At 44.4% G+C, this 19,628-nt stretch overlaps 2 protein-coding genes across 5 annotated transcripts in view; both read right to left on the bottom strand.

Moving 5' to 3' along the window:
• The window catches only part of twin (CCR4-NOT transcription complex subunit 6-like twin), a 505,964-nt gene that overhangs the window by 413,582 nt on the left and 72,754 nt on the right, over window positions 1-19,628 (bottom strand). The window lies entirely within an intron of this gene.
• Window positions 4,944-17,116, bottom strand: LOC112552479 (uncharacterized). Its single transcript, XM_089072787.1, has one exon. The coding sequence runs from the start codon at window positions 13,611-13,613 to the stop codon at window positions 11,475-11,477; it is 2,139 nt and encodes a 712-aa protein (XP_088928913.1). The 5' UTR covers window positions 13,614-17,116; the 3' UTR covers window positions 4,944-11,474.

Raw genomic sequence — 19,628 nt, 5'->3', positions numbered from 1 at the left:
CACTTCTTTCGTGATCGCCACTTTGAGATTTACCTCGCGCAAGTACCATGCACTTATCGCTCTCGTAATAATTGCCGTTCGTTATCGAGAGAAGTCTTCTTGTCTATATTTCGATACTGCGGCGCGCTCATACGAGCTGTCCTGTACCGTAAATCTGTCGGAGCGCATATTTATCGAAAGTAATAAATTTATAAGAATTAAATTTTTTTAATTTCTCAAAAGGATCGAATCACGCAATTTTCCCTTTGAAAGAACAAATCGCGATATGGTTCGCAGCAACCCGCCTTTTCGCGGACAATAATAAAATAATGAATATTTATGATTCGAATATATCATCCAGCCAACAATAGTTAGTTAAATAATTACTCGGAATAACTAATGGGTACCAATTATTCGAACGAGTAACGCCTGAAGCGAATGTTGGCTTTTACAGAACATACATTCCAAAACGTGTGAGAACGTAAAGGTCTATTTATTTTATAATTAGAATATAAAATAACGACTGTATATATATACACACACACGAGAAATGCGATCGATCTGGTCTAAAAATGGTCAGAAGTTACATTAAAAATCGGAAATAAACCTCTCCGTTCGCACGGCGGATGCTTTCGTTCCGTATTAATAGTCGTAATTAAGAGCAAACAGGCGATGAAACGACGACGGCGTTCCTCCCAAGTATATTCCGCCGTGATACACGCGACAAGGTCACGTATGCAAAGTTCAGACCATTATGACGCTCATATTCAGATGCAAATTGGCTGGAAACGGCGCGGCTCTTAAAATATACTTACGGCGTGCGAATGCGTCGTCGAGATATGACTCTTTCTCTCTCTCTCTCTCTCTCTCTCTCTCTCTCTCCCTCCCTTCTCTTAACTTTTCTCTCCTTCTCGCTCCTTTGGCGAACGAGCAAATGAACGAAAGAGCACTAACGAGTACAGAAGGTGCCAATGCGGCGATACAAAGTGTACGTGATTATGACGCTGAGGATGAAAAACCGCCTGGGTAACGCCAGTGGGTCGGTATTATGCCCTCAGGTTTCGCAAGCGTCTTAATGACAGGTCACATAATTAGCGAGAAACAACGCTGGTGCACTGTGAAACTGCGTAATGATTCTCAAACGATCTCTCGGTACGTACATTCGTGTACAATTTTGTTTCGCTCTCAAGGCTAAGTGTGCAAAAAGATACATAATGAAAGTTTCAAGATTACTAATTCTTATAATAAAATGTAACAATATTATATGTTTTTAACAATATTATATGTTTTAACTAATAATATAATTAAATTTTACTTAATTGTGCACAAACGTCTGATTTATGTATTAATTAAAAAATCTGAATTACTCAATACTTCATAAAGATAGGAACTTTAATGTAAAAATATTTAAGACGAATAATTTAGTAGATTCAAGATTTAATAAAAATAGTAGAATTATAATAATAAATAGGATTTTTTTAACTTAGTTATAAGTGAAGAAAATTGTTACAAGTTTCACACTAATAATACATAACAAAGTTGAAATATCTGACAACCGCCCGCGGCAATATTAAAATATAGTGCGAAATTATATGCCCACGTAATGAAATATGAATATTGATTGACCATGAATGTCGATGAATGTCGATGGCAAATTATACAGATGAGGCAGAAAATAATTGTATGTTATGAAAATCAAAGTATTTAACATTCTTAGCGTTGATTCCACTTTTATGCAATCAATAGTTAGTCGTACACATCTTGCATAACTTTCCTCTTACATTGTGACATCAAATTTATCTTCAATATCCACACACATATATATATATATATATATATATATATATATATATATATATATGTGTGCGTATGCGTGCGTGCGTGCGTGCGTGCGTGCGTGCGTGCGTGCGTGCGTGCGTGCGTGCGTGCGTGCGTGCGTGCGTGCGTGCGTGCGTGCGTGCGTGCGTGCGTGTGTGTGTGTGTGTGTGTGTGTGTAAATATTTTTATATAAAATCATATATAATATTCTATATATCAATACACAAAAAATATTCTAATGCAAATTATCAAGCATATGATAACCAGTTGTGTAGCCAATAATTTAAAGATATACAAATTAAGATCAATAACATTACACGATGCATATACTAATGCATATATTGATTAATGTATCGATAAATTAATTTGGAACCTTTTTAAATCCATGTGTAAATTTAAATCGTGTATTAACACGACAGCGAAGCCGAGATTTCATCATCTTGTTTATTTAAATCTACGATGTTGCACAAGCGACCGTATCGCGCAATAGAAAATACAAGTCGCGACGCAGGCATCTTAATTTGCTCTCCGAAATAATTCGATACGTATCGTTCCTCCTCGTCCCCATGGTACACACGTGACACTTTCCCATGAACTCTTTCGCGAGCGAACTCAAATTAACAGATAACGCACGAACGTATATTCGCCATGCGAGATAACAACCGTGAATTGCAACAATCTCGTGATTAGTCGTTTGCAAACTTCGACGCCGTGCTCGATCGATTCGTTCGATTGACTCCTCTCTGAGAAATCTGTCGTAGACATCGGCATACCGGTTCTACGTTCCCGCGATGTCTTCTTTTCTTCCCCCTCCCCCTCCCCTGATCGTGATTGACGTCCCTAATCCCAACCGGTATAATGATTCATCACAGGCAACGGCGCGCGCGATAAGACAGACGGATTACGTCGCGTACACACATGGATACACATGCATACATACGCCGACGATGGCTAATTCAATCGACACAGCATGCCGCAGGCTGTTAGGCAAAGCGTCGACCGGCTAATGAGGTGTCATTGATTACGAACATTCATTTCGGCACGAGGCAAGAGAGACCCTGAGCCTGACCGCAAGCGTGACCTAAATCCGCGCAAATTACACGGCCATCTCTTATCTCCGAGAAAAATTTCAGGTAGAAATTTTTAAAAGTTTCTGGAGTAATTTAGAGAGCACTAAATGTCATCGATGCGATGAAAATTAAAAGATATTAGCAAGTAAAAGCGGATTTCTCTCTCTCTCTCTCTCTCTCTCTCTCTCTCTCTCTCTCTCTCTCTCCCCCTCTTAAATCGAGAAAATCATAAAAATATATTTATTTAATAAAAAAAGAAATAAATTTCTTAAATTTTCAGTTTTTTTTTTTTCCTTTCAATTCGAAACGCAATGAAATCTTTGATGCTTAAAATTAGGACTTCGTAATGAAGAAATGCAGCAAGCAAAATCACAAGTATCAACCTGATCGTTGAAGGACAAAAATCGTTGATGACAAAAAAGAGTGCGGTGAAGAATGGGCGTGTGAAGAACTAATGTTAACAGTACTAGGGAGTGGATGTACGGTAACGTGGGCGAATTATAGCAGTTTACCGACCCACACGCGAACCGGCGAAAGGGCCATTACTCAATTCCGAGATAAGGAAGAGGAGGTCGTCGGATTGCATTCGCCGCCGTCGAAATGACGGTCTGGCATCGGCGGGAAGTGCAATAAACCGATTCCCAGGGGAATCGAGAATCGGTGCTTTCGCTCGCCATGCGGAGGCGTCGGAGGGCGGTGATGCAAAACCGGCGATGAAATCGGCAGGACTTCTCAAGAAATTACGGCGCGTAAACGGCACTTGAGCAGATAATATCGTGCCACCCACGGAGAGAAAGAGAGAGCGAAAGAGATCGCAATTGCCCAATCGTCACGGAGAAATCACGCTTCTAGTAATCAACTTGAGGATCACCTCGCACAGGTGTAATATTACGTTATATGAAATTTCAAGATCTGACGTGATATTACGAGGGGCGAGAAATAGACGAAAGGTCGAATAGCAACAACTGCTACAATTTACATCCTAATAATAGTCGATTGTATTTAAGTTTAATTCTGATCGCGCGTTTAATATTTGAGCGTTATATTTACGCCGGCCGTAATGTCGGGCGATCGTGACTTAAGTGTTTTATATCGTTACCCCTGTCGGGGATATTAAATCGCCGCTCGCGTGATAAATCAGCTCGCCAACGGGATACATATAATCTTAAATACGTATCAAACTCTGTTACCATACTTACCATAAGTCAAACTCGTTATAATATGCGCTACGTCATGCGGCTCTGTTATATTTCGTCGTGTAACGAGCGGAAGGCAAAATTGCCATCTCAGTAATTTTCATCTGAATAAACGAGTAAATTGAACGCCCTGCGTATTTTCACTCAATCCGCTTGCTGGTGAGAGAAAGAAGGGAGAATGAATAAGAAACGCGTGAGGAAGGTGATTAAGTTATCGTTATCCTCGCGTGACTTCGTTCACCATGAGCGAATTGATGCTCACGGATCAGAGGGAAAAAAAGGATGTCCGGTAGTTCAATTTCTGCCCTTCAATCTCGGAAATTAGTTTTTCTCCTCGGAAAAATTACGGCAATCATCAACGAACCAAAGTGAATTACAGTAAAAAAAAAAAAAAAAAATAACATTTAGGATGATGAACCGATTGAATATTAACAGAACAAAGAAATGGCATAAAAACAGGTCAACGTTCACGAAAATAAATTAAATAAAGATGCGATAATATTTAGAAACTTTATAATCATCGCAAATCGCTTGGACATTAAAAGACTAGACATTATTTGTGCAAATTGCTGAAGTGCTAAAGAAATTTTAAATCCCTCTTACCTAATTTTTATCAAAATAAAATCGCGTTTTTAAAAATGACAAATTATTTGTTACAAACTTTCGTCTATTATAAAAAAAAGTAACAAAAGTCTGTGATGTATTTTACATATCTATTATTTCGAAAAAAATATCTATATAGATAAAATATTTATATAGATAAAAAAGTGTGTATATATGATGATATAGATTATTTTTTTACATGTGCATTTATTAATATCTAATATTTATTATTATTTGTAATAATGGGACAACACACAATAAAGATAATGACCACGAATAAATTAAAGACGTTTTTTTTTTTTTTATTGATTCCTCCAAACAGTGTGATTCGAGTCAGTGCAACACAGCACTATGAGCGACGCTGATAGGTCGACTTGGTTGATCAGTCTATTATGACGAAGCGGAGCCAAGTTTCGGTGTGTATACGTGTGTGTGTGTGTGTGTGTGTGTACGTGTGTGTACGAATGTGTTATATCGTTGCATTATCACAATACGTTATTAACGTCAATCGACGATGAGTGAAATAAATACATAAAGGAGAAGCAGGAGGGTGAGAGAATCAAAAAACGATCGACGGCCGACATGGGGAATGCAAATGGAAAAAATGGGGCAAAAAAAAAAAAAGAAAAAATCAATCGGGGGGGGAATCATTAAATCGCGCTCATTGAACTCCACCATTTCGGCTGTTTTCGAGTCTCTCCCTCTGTCTTCGTCAGAGATCAGATCAGGCGGAAAGCACGATTTCTGAAGCGATCACGTTGGACGGGCGATCGGGAAAATCATCCGAGAAAATGCTGCCTGGGCAGCGTGAAACAAACGCATTTTGACGATCCGGCGCGTGCTTATTCGGTAATATTTCTTTTACTGTCTCTCTCTAGAGCCCTTAATGAAATTTTGCTTCAAACGCTATTCATGGCAAATTATATGTAATTGTTTCACAAAAAAAAAAAAATAAATCAAGATGCACTTCTTACAATAAATCAGAATTCAAACTTTCGATAATCGAAGGATCTTGTCGATCGGCCATCTCATTATTATACATTTTATTTCCATCAATTTTTTTCACATTTCTCATTTTTTTTATAAGTCCTTCAATGCCTCTTTGTTTAATATTTGCCGCGGTTGTTTTCTTCAATATTTGCCATTCTTCATTCTCAATTTCCCAAACATTCGGTAAATACAAATAAAAATCGCAAATATTTTAGAACAATAATGCTTAAACAAAATTTTTTTGGTTCTTTTTTTTTTTACATACGCGACTTTCAACAGGTGAAGAGGATTCGAGAGTATCTTTACAACGGAATTGTTTTTTTTTTTTTTTCAAAAACACAACTGTACATCGTTCTCTTTCTCTCGTTTGTTTATTCATCAATTCTCACTTCTCTCGACCGTGATATTCGCATACATATCTTAACAAATTTCTTAGACGTCAGAGAACGGTAAATAAATTAGGTCACTTCCGCCGATGCGTCACCAGAAAAATTGTTCGTAACAAATTCCGCGGCTAGATCGTCAGCAGACGCCGTTTTGCTATCCGATACATCGAGAACACTTGAATCTTTCCGGACCTAAAGCCGTCACTCCTCACGAAGAGATCGTGCATAACAAACGCGTACTATATTATCTCTCCATTTTTTTTTTTTACAACAAAATTTTACGATCGTCGCGCTGTTTGTCATTCGAGAACATGGATGCGTCATAAGAGCTGCATATCTTTTACGGGATTGCACAAAAACGCGCTGTAAAGCTATGCTGACACACGTAATCAAGATTGACAATAGCGAAATCACACACTTAAATCGAACAGAGGAAATTTCTGCGAAAACACTCGTAGCAGAAGCGACAACTACTTGAAAACGAACCTAAGTGCAGTGCGTAGGACGCGACGCATGTGACTTCTCTCTCCCTTGATCCTTTCATTCAAATTTGCTCGGCGACTCGGGACGTGTTCGTTAAGTCTATCGATAAGAAAGGCCGCTTATACGCAGAAATAAGATCGCTCTTACGACTTAGATCTTAAAATAGGCTTGCGACGTAGTCGCTCGACTTGATTCAGTCCCTGGCGTGTTTCACTTTTCCCGCTACACTCCGATGCACTCGTACAGCGCATTCATGCAGCAACGTCAAATACAACCGAAAATACGTCGATACAACAGCATCGACAAACATCGCACGCAATCGGATGAAACATGAACGAACATTTGCGAGTGGCAGGCCTTTTCCCTCGAATGCGGTTTGTAAGAAACCTCGAAGAAAAATATCGACGACGATGTTATTAAAAGCAGTCGTTCGTTCTCTCTCTCTCTCTCTCTCTCTCTCTCTCTCTCTCCTCTCTTGCGTGCGATTTCCTCATGCACGTATTGCATGATTATGCACCGATGCGTCGCGCGCGCGCGCGCTCCGCCTTAACAAGAAGCCAAGGACAATATTTATCTGTCGCCACTTGGCAATAAAACTTGCCACGCAAGGTGCGACTCGCCGGCAAGAGAGAAATATTGCTAATATCATTCTTCGCGTTTTTTGCTCAGAGAGAACACACTACGTACGCGTCCAACTTCGCGCAGAACATATACCCGTTACAGCCCAAACGGACATCGTCGTCATCGTCGTCATCGTCGCCGTTGTCAAATTTTTATGATCTGCCCTTCGTACGCCCAGCATCGCGAGTGTGTACTGAATACTAACAAGATTTCACATCGGTTTCCTCCTAGTTTAATCCATGCGTGCGCGCGCTTCTTTTTGGAGAAACGGCTGTTATAAATATTCATGAATAATTCCATCGCGTATATATTTCGGAAAACTAGAACGCCAAACCTGTGTCCCCTCCGATTACTGTTTGCGTTTGTAATATATATATATATATATATATATATGTAGAGTTATATTTATAGTAACTGTATCTTTTACTGTAACAGAGAAACAATACGGCATTCTTCCAAATTCGCAAACGCCTTTTTTTTAACAACAACGAAAGAGATACTTTCATCATTCCATTATTTACGAGTGTATGTGTATTCACCATTCCCGTTTCTCCGAAACGAAACACGCGTACGCAAAAAACATCCCATTCAAAACGCCCATCTATTGTATTCCCCGATCACACCTCGTCATCTCTTTCCATCGCGCGCTCCGAAATCGTGACAACAAAAGGCGGGGCCGTCTTCGCGCGATTTCTTCTATACACATATAGACAACAGATAATAATCTAAATGGATCGCCTTAGATTCTAGGACTTACGGTCTAACGATAGGTGGTTTACCGGATTTTTCGAGTGTGTGTGCGCGCGTGTGTACGTGTCTCAGAGTGTGGAGATGGTGGCGTGTGGATGATGATTGGTGGCTCGTAATAATGTGTTTTGTCCGTCTAGCTGACGTGTAATGTCGCGGGGGAACGGGGACAGGTGGTATAGTCTTCGTAATATCGCATATAAAACGACGCAGCATTCGCGGGATTCGTCGCGCGACCTCGGTTCCCTCGACCGAGGCTTTCTCGATCATCGAGCGCAGATTTACAGAAGAACGAGTCGACCTATCACGACGCAGCAGCTCGCGATAGACACTGTGTATATCTTTGTATACGTGTGTGTGTGTGTGTGTGTGTGTGTGTGTGTGTGTGTGTGTGTGTGTGTGTGTGTGTGTGACCGGCCGACTCGCTTCTACATTTACTCGCTTCTACGCTCTGTGTAAATCTGCGCGATGGCCTTTCGCTAATGTAGATATATATATAGTATATATCTCGGGTATAGAGCGCCCGATCTCTCTCTCTCCTGCCGGTAATTCCTGCCGCGCCTTCCACCCTCGCTCGATCTCGAGCGCTTCAGCCCGTCGCATTTTCGATTGCCGCGATAATTGGCCAGCGCCAACCACCGATCGATCATACATCGAACATTTCACGAAAGGACTAACTGAAGTTATCTGACAAATTAACAGGAAAAAGCTCACGGTTATTAAGATCCTTATCGACGCTAGAAGAAACAAGTGATTTCCGAGTGATTTAGGTGTCGAAGTAGTCGAAAGTAGGAAGATAAAAAAAAAAGGGAAACTTTCTAAATTCCAAATCCGTAAAGTTTTATTAAGAGAGAGAGAGAGAGAGAGAGAGAGAGAGAGAGAGAGAGAGAGAAAGAGAGAGAGAAAGAGAGAATGATCGTTACAAATTTCGGAACTACCAGTCGTCGATCCCAGACGAGTTAAACATCCCGTAACGGAGACCGTAGGACAATATCTCCCATCCAATTCCGGCGGGTCGAGGCGGAACGACGGCAACGATAGTTCCACTTGATTGTATTGATATTGAACAAATCAATAACGCGTTTATCTGGTCCGCCTGCCGTTATTTAGCAGAGGCAACGGTAAACGGCGCGCGCGCGCGCGAGAGAGAGGAGAGAAAAGAGGAAACGCGAAACAATGTTACGAACTCGGAGAGCCAGCCGCCCGGCTTTATCGGCGCTCGACTCCGATTCCGAACCGTTGCGCCGAGTTATCCGATAAAACGCAGCGATAGCGCACGATTAAACGCAGTTACCAGTACGGACGGTAGCTCCTTTCACGCGAGGCGGGCCCCTTTCGCGAGAAGATGATGATGAAGATTCTCTCTCCCGCCGGGGGAACAGTTCGACCTACTATCGCCCGCGATCGGGCGCGAAAGGAGAGAGAGAGAGACGAGGTGGAAGGCGCGCAGACATCGATTACGATAGGCGGCGGCGGTGGCGGCCAACAACGGACCGGACCGTTCATCGTTCCTCCGATTAATTGCTACGTTATGTTTTAAACGGTCACGTCGCCGCTACTCGTCTTAAATTGGCGTTGGCGCGGTGACGATGGTGGCGGCGGCGATAGGCGGCGGCGGCGGCGGCGACGGCGACAACGGCGAGAAAAAGCCGCCGGTGTGCATCGTCACGTCGCGTTGCGAGCGTTGTGTTTGTGCGTGGTGCGGGCGAGGCGGGCATATGCACGCGCGAGCGTGCACCTCGCGATTAACCCTCGTGATTAACCCCTTGCGGCCGGCAAGGCGGTCGAGACCAGTTTTCTCGCGGCGGACGCGCCGTTTAGGCATCACACGCGACTCCGTCTCTCGCGTTCCCGACGTGAATGGCGCGACGCGAGAACTATGAGAATACGAGGCTTATGGCGCTTCGCGGCTAGCGAAGCAGGCCTAGTCACGTGTTGAGAACAAATTCGGTCGACGATTTTCTCCCGTGCCGCTAAAAGGGTTGTTGAGACCGGGTGTTGTGCGCGTAGAACACACGCGCGCGTCGTCGCTTCGCGCGAACATCGACGAACATCGAGGAAAAATAGCCGGTGCCTAATTACGCGTAAAGCGATAGTTTAATATTCTTCGCGTCGGTCTCGGGTATACGTCTCGGAGCCAAGACACAATGGGGTATAAGAATTGGGCGTGGGATCGCGCGGAACGAGATAGAATAAATTCATGATAAGATAATCATTGTGTAAAGGCAATCGATCGGAAAACAGATATAGCCGAAGCATAAGAGATGAGTGGTCCCACGTCTACAGAAGGGCACGGCAAAGGCATTCCGATATTCCGATTGGTAATACATAAAATATCAGGGACGTTATATATATTTTATCCCTCGTCCCTTCCACCTTGTTCTTAAGTTTCATCGTTTCTTGGCTCGCAGACATCTTCTACGCGCGCTCTCTCGCCGTAGGTCGTACCGCGAATATCGTTGCGTTGATGAGAATGAGGAAAAAGTGGCTATTCTCCACGCATGGAGTAACGCGTAATCGGCGCGATTAAGCCAATTAGAAATATATAAACGTTTTATAGATCGATAAAATTAATCGACTAGCGTTCCTTAATCCGTCCGTGCAAATTGGAACGTGAGGATCGGACGGATCGATTGCACGATCTATAAATCGACTTTAGCAAACACATAGATGAGAGATGCGCGATTGTTCATTTCAAGATTTCTTTCAACGATAACCTAACTCAACGGTTCCGTTCAATAAAATCCTTGCATAAGCCAGAAAAAAATTCGTATGAATACGAGACATCGATTATACGACCGACGACGATCGTCGTGTCACAACCTATAAAGAAAATTCATGCGCTAAAGAGACCCGACAGACACGGTCACGTGCATTACGCGTATTCAAGCATGCTCGCGCGTATACACGCACAACACACACACACACACACACACACACGCACACACGCAAGTAAACGCTCTTCCGGTCTCTCTCTAGACTGACACGCTGCTCGCGACAAGGCTGATCGACACCGGTTTCTCGGTTGCTGAAGTCAATTTCACTTCGCCGAACGCCGGGACATCATTTAGATGGAATGCCGATGCGACATCGGCACTCCATCCGACGGCGTGTCGCGTGCGGCATTGCGTGCACGCGCGTCACGTCACATCACGTATACTACGAACACCGTTAGCGGTGAGAAGCCCCTCCTCGTTGTCGCCTTCAACGTCTTCCCGGGTCTCAGCGACGTCTTAGCGACATTCGCGCTTGGCTCTGGGCCTTCCTCCGACATCCCCGAGCACGTAAAAGCGACCATCGCGAGATTAAGACGGACGTCAATCAGGCAGGTTTGCGCTGAACGATGAAGAAAATATCGTCTGTATTCCTCTCCCGGCGTGTCACTCGTTTTCGAGACAGGGCCAAATATCTTGCCGTCTCTCAACACCCACGCACTCTCCTACTTTTCTCCGCGCTATTTCTGCTGTCGCCGGCGCGTTTGCCGTTTCGTTCTCACTTCGCACTCCACCAGAGACGAATTCGCGATGATGGCGAACGCTCGAGGACATATCCGGTTAGATAACGCCTACGACGACAACCCATCACTCCTCCGCCTGCAGCAGCGTGCGGAAGTCCTGCTGCAACTTCGACTCGTGGTAACTCCATATGTCACTGAAATCGTCGTCCCCGTTGTCGTCGTCATCGGCCTCCCCGGCGAGACTCGACGACGATTTGTCCTCCTCGGCGAGACGTTCGGCGGGCGATGGCGACGAGTAGAACTTGATCTCCAAATCCCGATGGCCGTTAGGCGACGTGATGATTTCCGTGGACACCTCTAGACCCTTCGGGGACACGGCGGATCCGCTACCGACGTTCGGACCTGCGGCATTCGCATTCACCGGTGAGCTCGCTGGCGCGCTACCGATGCTATCGCCACGCCAGAGGGCTCGTTTGTGTTTCCCGCTTTCGGACTGGCCCCCTCGATCACCGATCACGCCGACGTCCCTCGTCGGCGCGGCAATTTCTTCACCGTAGCTGAAGTAACTCGTTGGGTCGCTCCAGCTGCGTCTCAACACCACGCCGCCAGGCCCGGCGACAGCCCCCGAGTCTCTGACGTCGTCGTGCGGTCGAGAGTGCTCGTTGAATAGTCTGTCGAGCGCTCGTTCCTGAAGATTTGCTTGACACGGCGATGTCAGGAACAGCGGCATTTGGCCGAAATGACCGCCGCGACAGTACTCGATGTCGGACGACGACGGCGGTGCTGGCGGCGGCAACGTTGTCGTCAGGAACGGCGAGTAGCCATTCCGGTCGACATCCCAGATCAGGCCGGCCGGATCGCAGTATCGGCACTGACACGGACCCAGACCGTCCCCCCTGGCGGCGGCCTCGCAGGACTCACCCGCGTACTCGTGAACGTAACGTCGCGGCAGGTTGCCGCTACAGTTGCCGTTATCGTGATGATGCCGGTAGCCCTTGGGCGGCGCCGCGGCACGCATCGGCGCCGCGATCACGTTACGGTTGTCGTCCAGCACTTTCACTTGCACGTGATGCCGGTGGTGCGCGTATCGCTGCTGCCTGTCCGTCATCTCGGTCTGCATCGTCGGCGCCCTACAACCGCCGTAGATGTTCTCACGATGGCCGCCGACCGGTGGCCTCCGGTAGTTCCTGAGGTGCGGCGCGACCGCTTCGTAGATCCTTGGCTCGTAGCAAGTCGGCGCGTATGATTTCACGCCGACGACGTTGGATTGTTCCCCGGACACGGCGCCGCAACCGGCAGGCTGCGGCTGCCGCTGCGCTTGCGGCTCTTCCGCTTTAGCCGCGTCGACGCCGCCACTCGCGACGTTATTCGGCGGTTTGCGATCCTTCTTTCTACGCTTGCGAGGCTTGATGATGCGCGGCAGACTGTTCTCCGAATTGTTCGAGCCGGAGCTCTCGTCGCTCGCGATACTCAGCGAGTCGATATTCGCGATATTCGAGGAACCGGCGTTTTCTTTCGCCGCGGTGGAACAGTCGGCGTTCGTCGTCTTGGAGTTCGAAGACGCCGTCGTCGATGGTTTCTTCGGGATGGCCTCCGTCGGCCTTTGAGGGGCGATTCGCGACGCCGGGCACCTCGTCGCACCATTCGCGTTGCTCGTCATGGACGGGTTCGCGCCATTATGAACGTAATTACCGGCAACGTTGCCACAGGGCAGCGCGTTAGTGATGCCATTAGGGTTGCCACTGTTATTATTATTGTTGTTGTGCACTTTGCCACGATTGTAAAATCGACCGGCCAAAATCAAGGGTGCGCCCTGCGTGTGAATCGCCAGCCTGGACAGAGGACTTTTATGCAAGTGACCACCTGGTGGCACCTGCAGTTGCTGCTCGGCGCACGCCTGCTGCTGCTGTTGCTGTTGTTGTTGTTGTTGCTGCTGTTGCTGCTGCTGGCCGAGCGACGGCGACGACCGCTGATTACACCTGCGCGGACTCGACGTCATTGATATTAGTGGCGCGCCCGTCCAACCGCCCGGACCGCCGTATTGCACCTGACATTGCTGCTGATCGGCCAATCCGGAGGGATAACCCTGCCCTCCATTGTAACAGCCGCGCGCCTTACCGCCGCCGCGTACCGTCGCTGGCTGTTCCTGTTTCCGGCAAACGGCCACGGATTTACCGTGTAGCCCGGCGCGCACGTTAGATGAGATCAGGCAGCTGCCGATGTAACGCTCCACCTCCAGGGCGCCCTGGGAGGCCGGGCTCATCTTACAATACCCGCGGACCGCGCCACCAGTGCTATCAGGCGCACAATCACGACGGTAATCTTAATACGGAGTAAATTCGGCACTCACACTGCCACTCTGGCACTCTGACAACTCCGCGTTTCGAGCCTCTCACTTATCGCGGCACATTACTCCACTGGTTCTGATATCCTCACGCGGATATGAGGAGTCTCGATTTAGCCCATATTCATAACGAGCCTCGACGCGAGTGGTGGCCCGGAGCGAGTAAGCTCGACAGAAGACCGTAACGTAACTCCACGGGTCGAAAGTAGGCCGGGAGGAGAGGCGGTCGCGGTGATACGCCGAAGGAGCATAAACTCGTGACCCTTCGCCAAAAACGACCGAACGAGACCGCGGCCGGAACGACACTGAGGCTGGTGGTGCTGGCCAGAGCAACGTTACACCGTTCTCGATCCTCTGCGACGTGGAGGCCTCCCTACCCGCTACTACCACCACCGCGCGAGCACCCAATCCCCCCTCCTCGGCCCCTCCGTCGACGGCACTTCCACCCCACTTCCATCCTATCTCCCACTCCCTATCTGCTTTCGATACGACGCCGCGCACATCGGGTATACACAACGCGCGGCGTCGTATCCTTCCGGCGGACGACGACGACGACGCTGTCACAATTCGGCGAGAGGATCCTAGGAGAAAGCTAGGAGAGCAAAGAGAGAGGGAGAGAGCGGGATGAGACGAGTCGGAGAGCATCGTCGTCTACCCGTCGCAACGCTGACTGACAGAGACGAATTTACCTGCCTGCCTGCCTGCCTGCCTGCCCGGGTGCTTATCCGGGTTTCTTATACCTTGACTTAGCATAAATTTCATAAACAAATCCTGGACCCGCTTTCCCCATCTCTTTCTCTTGCCTCGCGCTTGCTGCAACGTGAAATATGAGCGAGTCTAAAACGGTAGATTACAAAGAGGGAAAGAAGGATTTGTATGGCTTTCTGATTTTACCCTCATGAGCCGACGAGATCTGATCAAATTGCCATGGAAAAATGAATTAAAAAATAGAGTAGAATTGAAAAAATATTTCGAGAGATCATGTCTTTCTTACAAAATTAAAAAATTACTAGCTTTTTAATACAGACTAAATATTGAATAGAGATTGTAAATTTAGGAAAGTAGAGGAAAAATGTTATAATCGTAGAAATATATCAAAGGAGAGCTATTTGTACGTCTGAATGTACTTTAACGTTTCATAGAAATTTCCAAGCAGTTAGATAAATTCCTTGCTATCACGACTATTTTTACAATATATATGATACAATCTACCTCGGATAATGTTGATAAAGTATCAAGCGTTCCGTCGATATCACCTTCACTTATATAATGAATCATGAGCGAAAAATAGAGTAACGATCATGTCGATGATTCATCGAGCGATAAGTCGCTCGTTTAAAATACGCTCCGCTTAAAATATCCGCAGTAATAACTCTTCGCATGCAAAACATCGAAGGACATTTTTTTTTTATTTTACCCTGCTTTTCAATAGTTCACGTCGATTGGATTAATAACATGATGTAACATTGGTTGTATAGGAAACTACTCGATTTGCGGTTTGTTCGCGCGTTAAATAATTAATAAAATATCACCATCTCTATTTTTTTCACGTGGATCATCTGGAGAGATCCACGAATAAATTGTTCGCTTTAAACGTAAGTTTCAGGCCGGATATTCAAATGCCTTTTAAGCATAAGGCAACATAAATAAGGCGCGTTCGAAGTTTTGAGGCGTGTCATTTCGGAAATAATTGGCTAATCGGTTCCTGAAAATCTCGTAACCTAGGTCGCTTCCGAATCCGAGATCGGCCATATGTTCTCGCTGTCAAAGAGAACTAACCCGGCCGACTCCCAGCCGCGAGGCAGTCGAGAGCGGAGAGAGTGCGGAAGAAGAGCACGTTTGGAAAGAGAGGCGGAGAGAAGGATATCTTACATCAAGGCACCCTCGCATCTGGGTCACCGGCTCGAAAAGTAGGTCACAAGTCATCAATCGCCCGCGGCACGCCATTCGGTCGGATCTCCTTCCACCCACTCTGTCTTCCCCCCCCCCGAAACGAAACGTGCGGTGAGGGGAGCGAACTCGATTCTTTCTTCGAAACTTCTGCTGTCATCGTTAGACGCGTCAGGAAAGTTTGGCACCGTATTTCCTTTTCCTGTGATTACATATATTAAGAGAGTATGGGAGGCACCTCCTCATTCGAACACGCATCAAGAGGAAGTTTTAGGACCGTTTGCCTGTTATTACACACTTTGCGGAGAAAGAAGTTCGGAACTGGCTCTCTATTATTAGATACATCAGGAATGAGTGTGTTTGGAACGATCTCTCTATTATTACGCACGGGCCAAAGAAAAGTTTGGAAGCCCCCCTCTTTCGCGTTCTCTCAAATAAATAGCGCGCTTATTACACACGTTCGAAAAAAAGTTCGCCGCCCCTATTATTACACTCCTCGTTGGAGCGAACGCGAATAAAGTACATTGCGTGCAAAATTCCGAAAATTCCGTCCCTAACTTGAATAAAGGCATCTTTCCATTAGATGCGGAATGAATTAAATCTTTCTCCTTCGCTGAAATATTTCCCGTCTGAAAATATTAAAATGCTATATCTCTAACGTAATATCTATTATATATTCATTTTATATTAAATATCATCGTTAAACGAACGGACGAAAAATTTTCCATTAACTTTTGTGAAAAATTACTTTCGTAAAGTTTGCTCGATTATTTCCTAATATGTAAAAAAACATCAAGACAGATATAATGTAAAAGAGAATAAATCGAAAAAAATATGTTGATTTTTCGTGCTTCGATGATAAGTGCACCTGTCTAAGCATAGGTCTGAAATAGAGCTCTCCCAGCGCGATTAGGGTCACGGCGTTTCCTAGCGTAGAATAGATTGTGTTTCTTGATCAGAGATAAGAGTCTCGCGACGCGATGGCGATGCGCGAGCTATCGAGCGTCCCGATCGGGGATGCGCCATTAGTGATTGTTACAAACTGATTTTGATGTCCCGTCGCGCGATCGATCGCTCGATAAAGTGGCCATCCACAATTAATACCGCCGTAGATTGGCGTTATTGTGAAATGTGTCGAACCATTAAACCGTAACGCGACGTAGTTATCGCACGCTAGATACGAACGTCATAATCCTCGTCAGTTTCTCTTTTTTATTTGATTTCAGTTGGCTGAAAATAGCCAGAAATAAATATATAATATGACAAATCTATGGTTAGAGTAAGGAAGATTAAAAACAGCTAAAAATTAGATTTAGAAATGTGATTAAAGTATCGAGGTAAGTATCTTCGTGTTATTTGCGCAATTATGTATGTTACATTAATTATTTAGGCAAAATTAGTTAAAGAGATAATCAAAAGCAAGATTTGTAAAATTAGTAGAAATAATCGAAGTTGTAAGGTAATTTCAGTTTTATCGTGCAATTAGATTTGATTCTAATTTATTTTTCTTTTCTATATTTAATCTATATTTCTTATCTACTCTATATCTATATTCTAATTTATATTTAATTTAAAGTTTAATTTTCTTTGAGTTTGAGTTCATTTTAAATTTAATTTCGTTTGCTTTAAATATCATTCTAAAATTTAAAATTTAATGTTTTTTGTTTTTTTAATTTTTATTTTTATAAGAAAATATGAGATTGTAAAAGATAAAGCAAGAATTAGAAATAAATAATAATAACATTTAATCCAAATCTAATTCCAAGAAAACGTATAGATTAAAGAAAACAATTTGCAAACTTGCTGCATAATTCCTGCCAGTTCTACAATTCAAGAGATAAATCAAATCTGTTTAATATTTCACTAGGTAAGTATAATTATACTTCCCGCGAGCGTGGGTTTAAATCTATTTCTGGCGCTAGAAAAATATTAAAAATTGCATATGGATAAATAGTAAAAACATCATGTCAATTAAGTTGGACTGAAATGAAATTCTGAAAATTGGAAATTTTTAATAAGATTAAAGATAAACACGAGACGAATCAATTCTCGGTTAAACTGAGAAAAGCTCCGACCGAAATTGAACACCGCGGCTCTCCATCACAGATGTTCAGGATGAAGGAGAGACGCGGAGGGGCTTTTCTTACCGAAGGTAAACGAAGCGCGTCGGGAAATAATGAAAAATAGACGAAGCGCGACGTGAAAGTGCGCTACAAGCGCACTTCAGAAAATCTTGGTCGATAAGTACGCTTGAATGAGCGATTCCTGAGTGAAAGCAACTACAACAATGATTTATAAGCGCGATGGAAATCTAAAGGAAAAAAAAAACTGGAGAGATAAATGATAAACTGAGATAATAAAAAATAAGAGCTCCAGAGCGAGAGTAAGTTTTGATGAATAAGACAGCAGAAAATCGTTCCATTTAAACAATCGCATCCGTCACTTGTACAAAGGATCTCGCCAATTCATCGATTTTATTAAACCGTGATTGTAACGATAATAATAATTCACGAACTTATACAATATTTGAAGGTGAAACTTTAAATTCGTCAAGCATCGAATAACTCTTGAGACATGAAAAATCAACTCGAAATAAATCGAAGCGTGACAAATGGATGATATCGTGCACGACCGTAAAATAGAAGTGACAGTAGGCGCGTATAAACAATCAGAAAAATATTTAATAACGCGTTACGACGAGATGTTCCTCCCCGCCCATGACATCTCGTAATAATAATGTCGTGCGTGAATGTACAATACGTGCATTCTGAAAATGCGGCCGCCATTGCAGATAAACATCGACGAACGGTTTCGACATACTAAAGAATTTGTCGGCACGAGACGAGATAATGGCGAGAAAAATTCGCAACTTTGCCAAAGGTGGGGAACAAAAACGTTCGGCAAGCCACAGTGTATCTCGTGCACGTATCGCGGAAAATGGGGTTGCTTTGATCTCGCGGAATGACTTTGATCACGCAGCGATATTTTCGAGCGATAATGTTTTTTTTTGTTTTTTTTTTTTTTTTTTTTTTTTCGACGTCATACGGTTGCGGTTCGCTGGCTGGAAAATACATCGTGTCGAACACAAATGGCAGGAATGTCCATTATTTCAAGTTTCACGGAAACTTCATTTAGAAATATTGATGTCCGACGAAAGTAACTTTGTCAGTTGGAAACGATTCCAGTATAATCCAATCCAATTCCAATTTCGAGCGCGATATTGACCGCAACGAGCGCGTATTGCAGGTATAAATTTCTATGAAGAGCGATTAAACAAACAACATTCTTTTAAAATTGGAAGAGAGAATTTCTAAAATTTGTAAAACGCGACGCACTCGTTTCTATAAATATCTCTTTGTATTACGTGCGCGCGTTCACATTATCGTGCCGAATTACCGAAAGGGGGATGAGGATAAGCTCATTCCGCATTGATTACACGCGCAACCGCAATATATTTTTCGTTTTGGAATGCATTAAATGTAATGAATGTGCGCGCGCTATGACTTAGCCCACTCTATGGAATTAGAAATTTCCGATAGACATGCTCGACCGATCGACATGCCGATGTGAACGCGCTCGCCGCGTTCGGCGACCAATGGGAAGCGAACAACAGAAACCGATGCTTTACCTACACAGTAATCTCTTAGGGTAATCCGAATTAGGTCCTGCACTACGTGTACAATGTCCCTTACGATAACAGAGCATAAATCACGAGCATCGATAATGAGAAATCCACTGTGCGCGCATTATGGCCACGGCATGCACGCGGGGATCTCTGTAATGGAAATACGTAACTAACATCCCATGCCCATTACGTGTACCTGAGGCCGTGGAGGTCGTTTTTCTAGATCATTACACCACGAGCTTCGGACGCTTGGAAAATTGAAGATTAGCGTGCACGTGAAAAATTAACGGTAACGATAGTAACTAGCGGGGAGGTGGATTACGTGATTTGTAAGCTATCGATTATTAATGGCGATAATCCAAGTAATCGTTATATAATAAGACACGTTGTTTAAATTTATTATAAGGTAACGTTCTCGT

The sequence above is a fragment of the Pogonomyrmex barbatus genome, unplaced genomic scaffold (assembly GCF_055798465.1).
Source record: "Pogonomyrmex barbatus isolate J1 unplaced genomic scaffold, ASM5579846v1 scaffold1, whole genome shotgun sequence".
NCBI lineage: Eukaryota > Metazoa > Arthropoda > Insecta > Hymenoptera > Formicidae > Pogonomyrmex > Pogonomyrmex barbatus.
The sequence above is the reverse complement of the archived record's forward strand: the minus strand, read 5'-3'. Positions and strand labels throughout refer to the sequence as shown.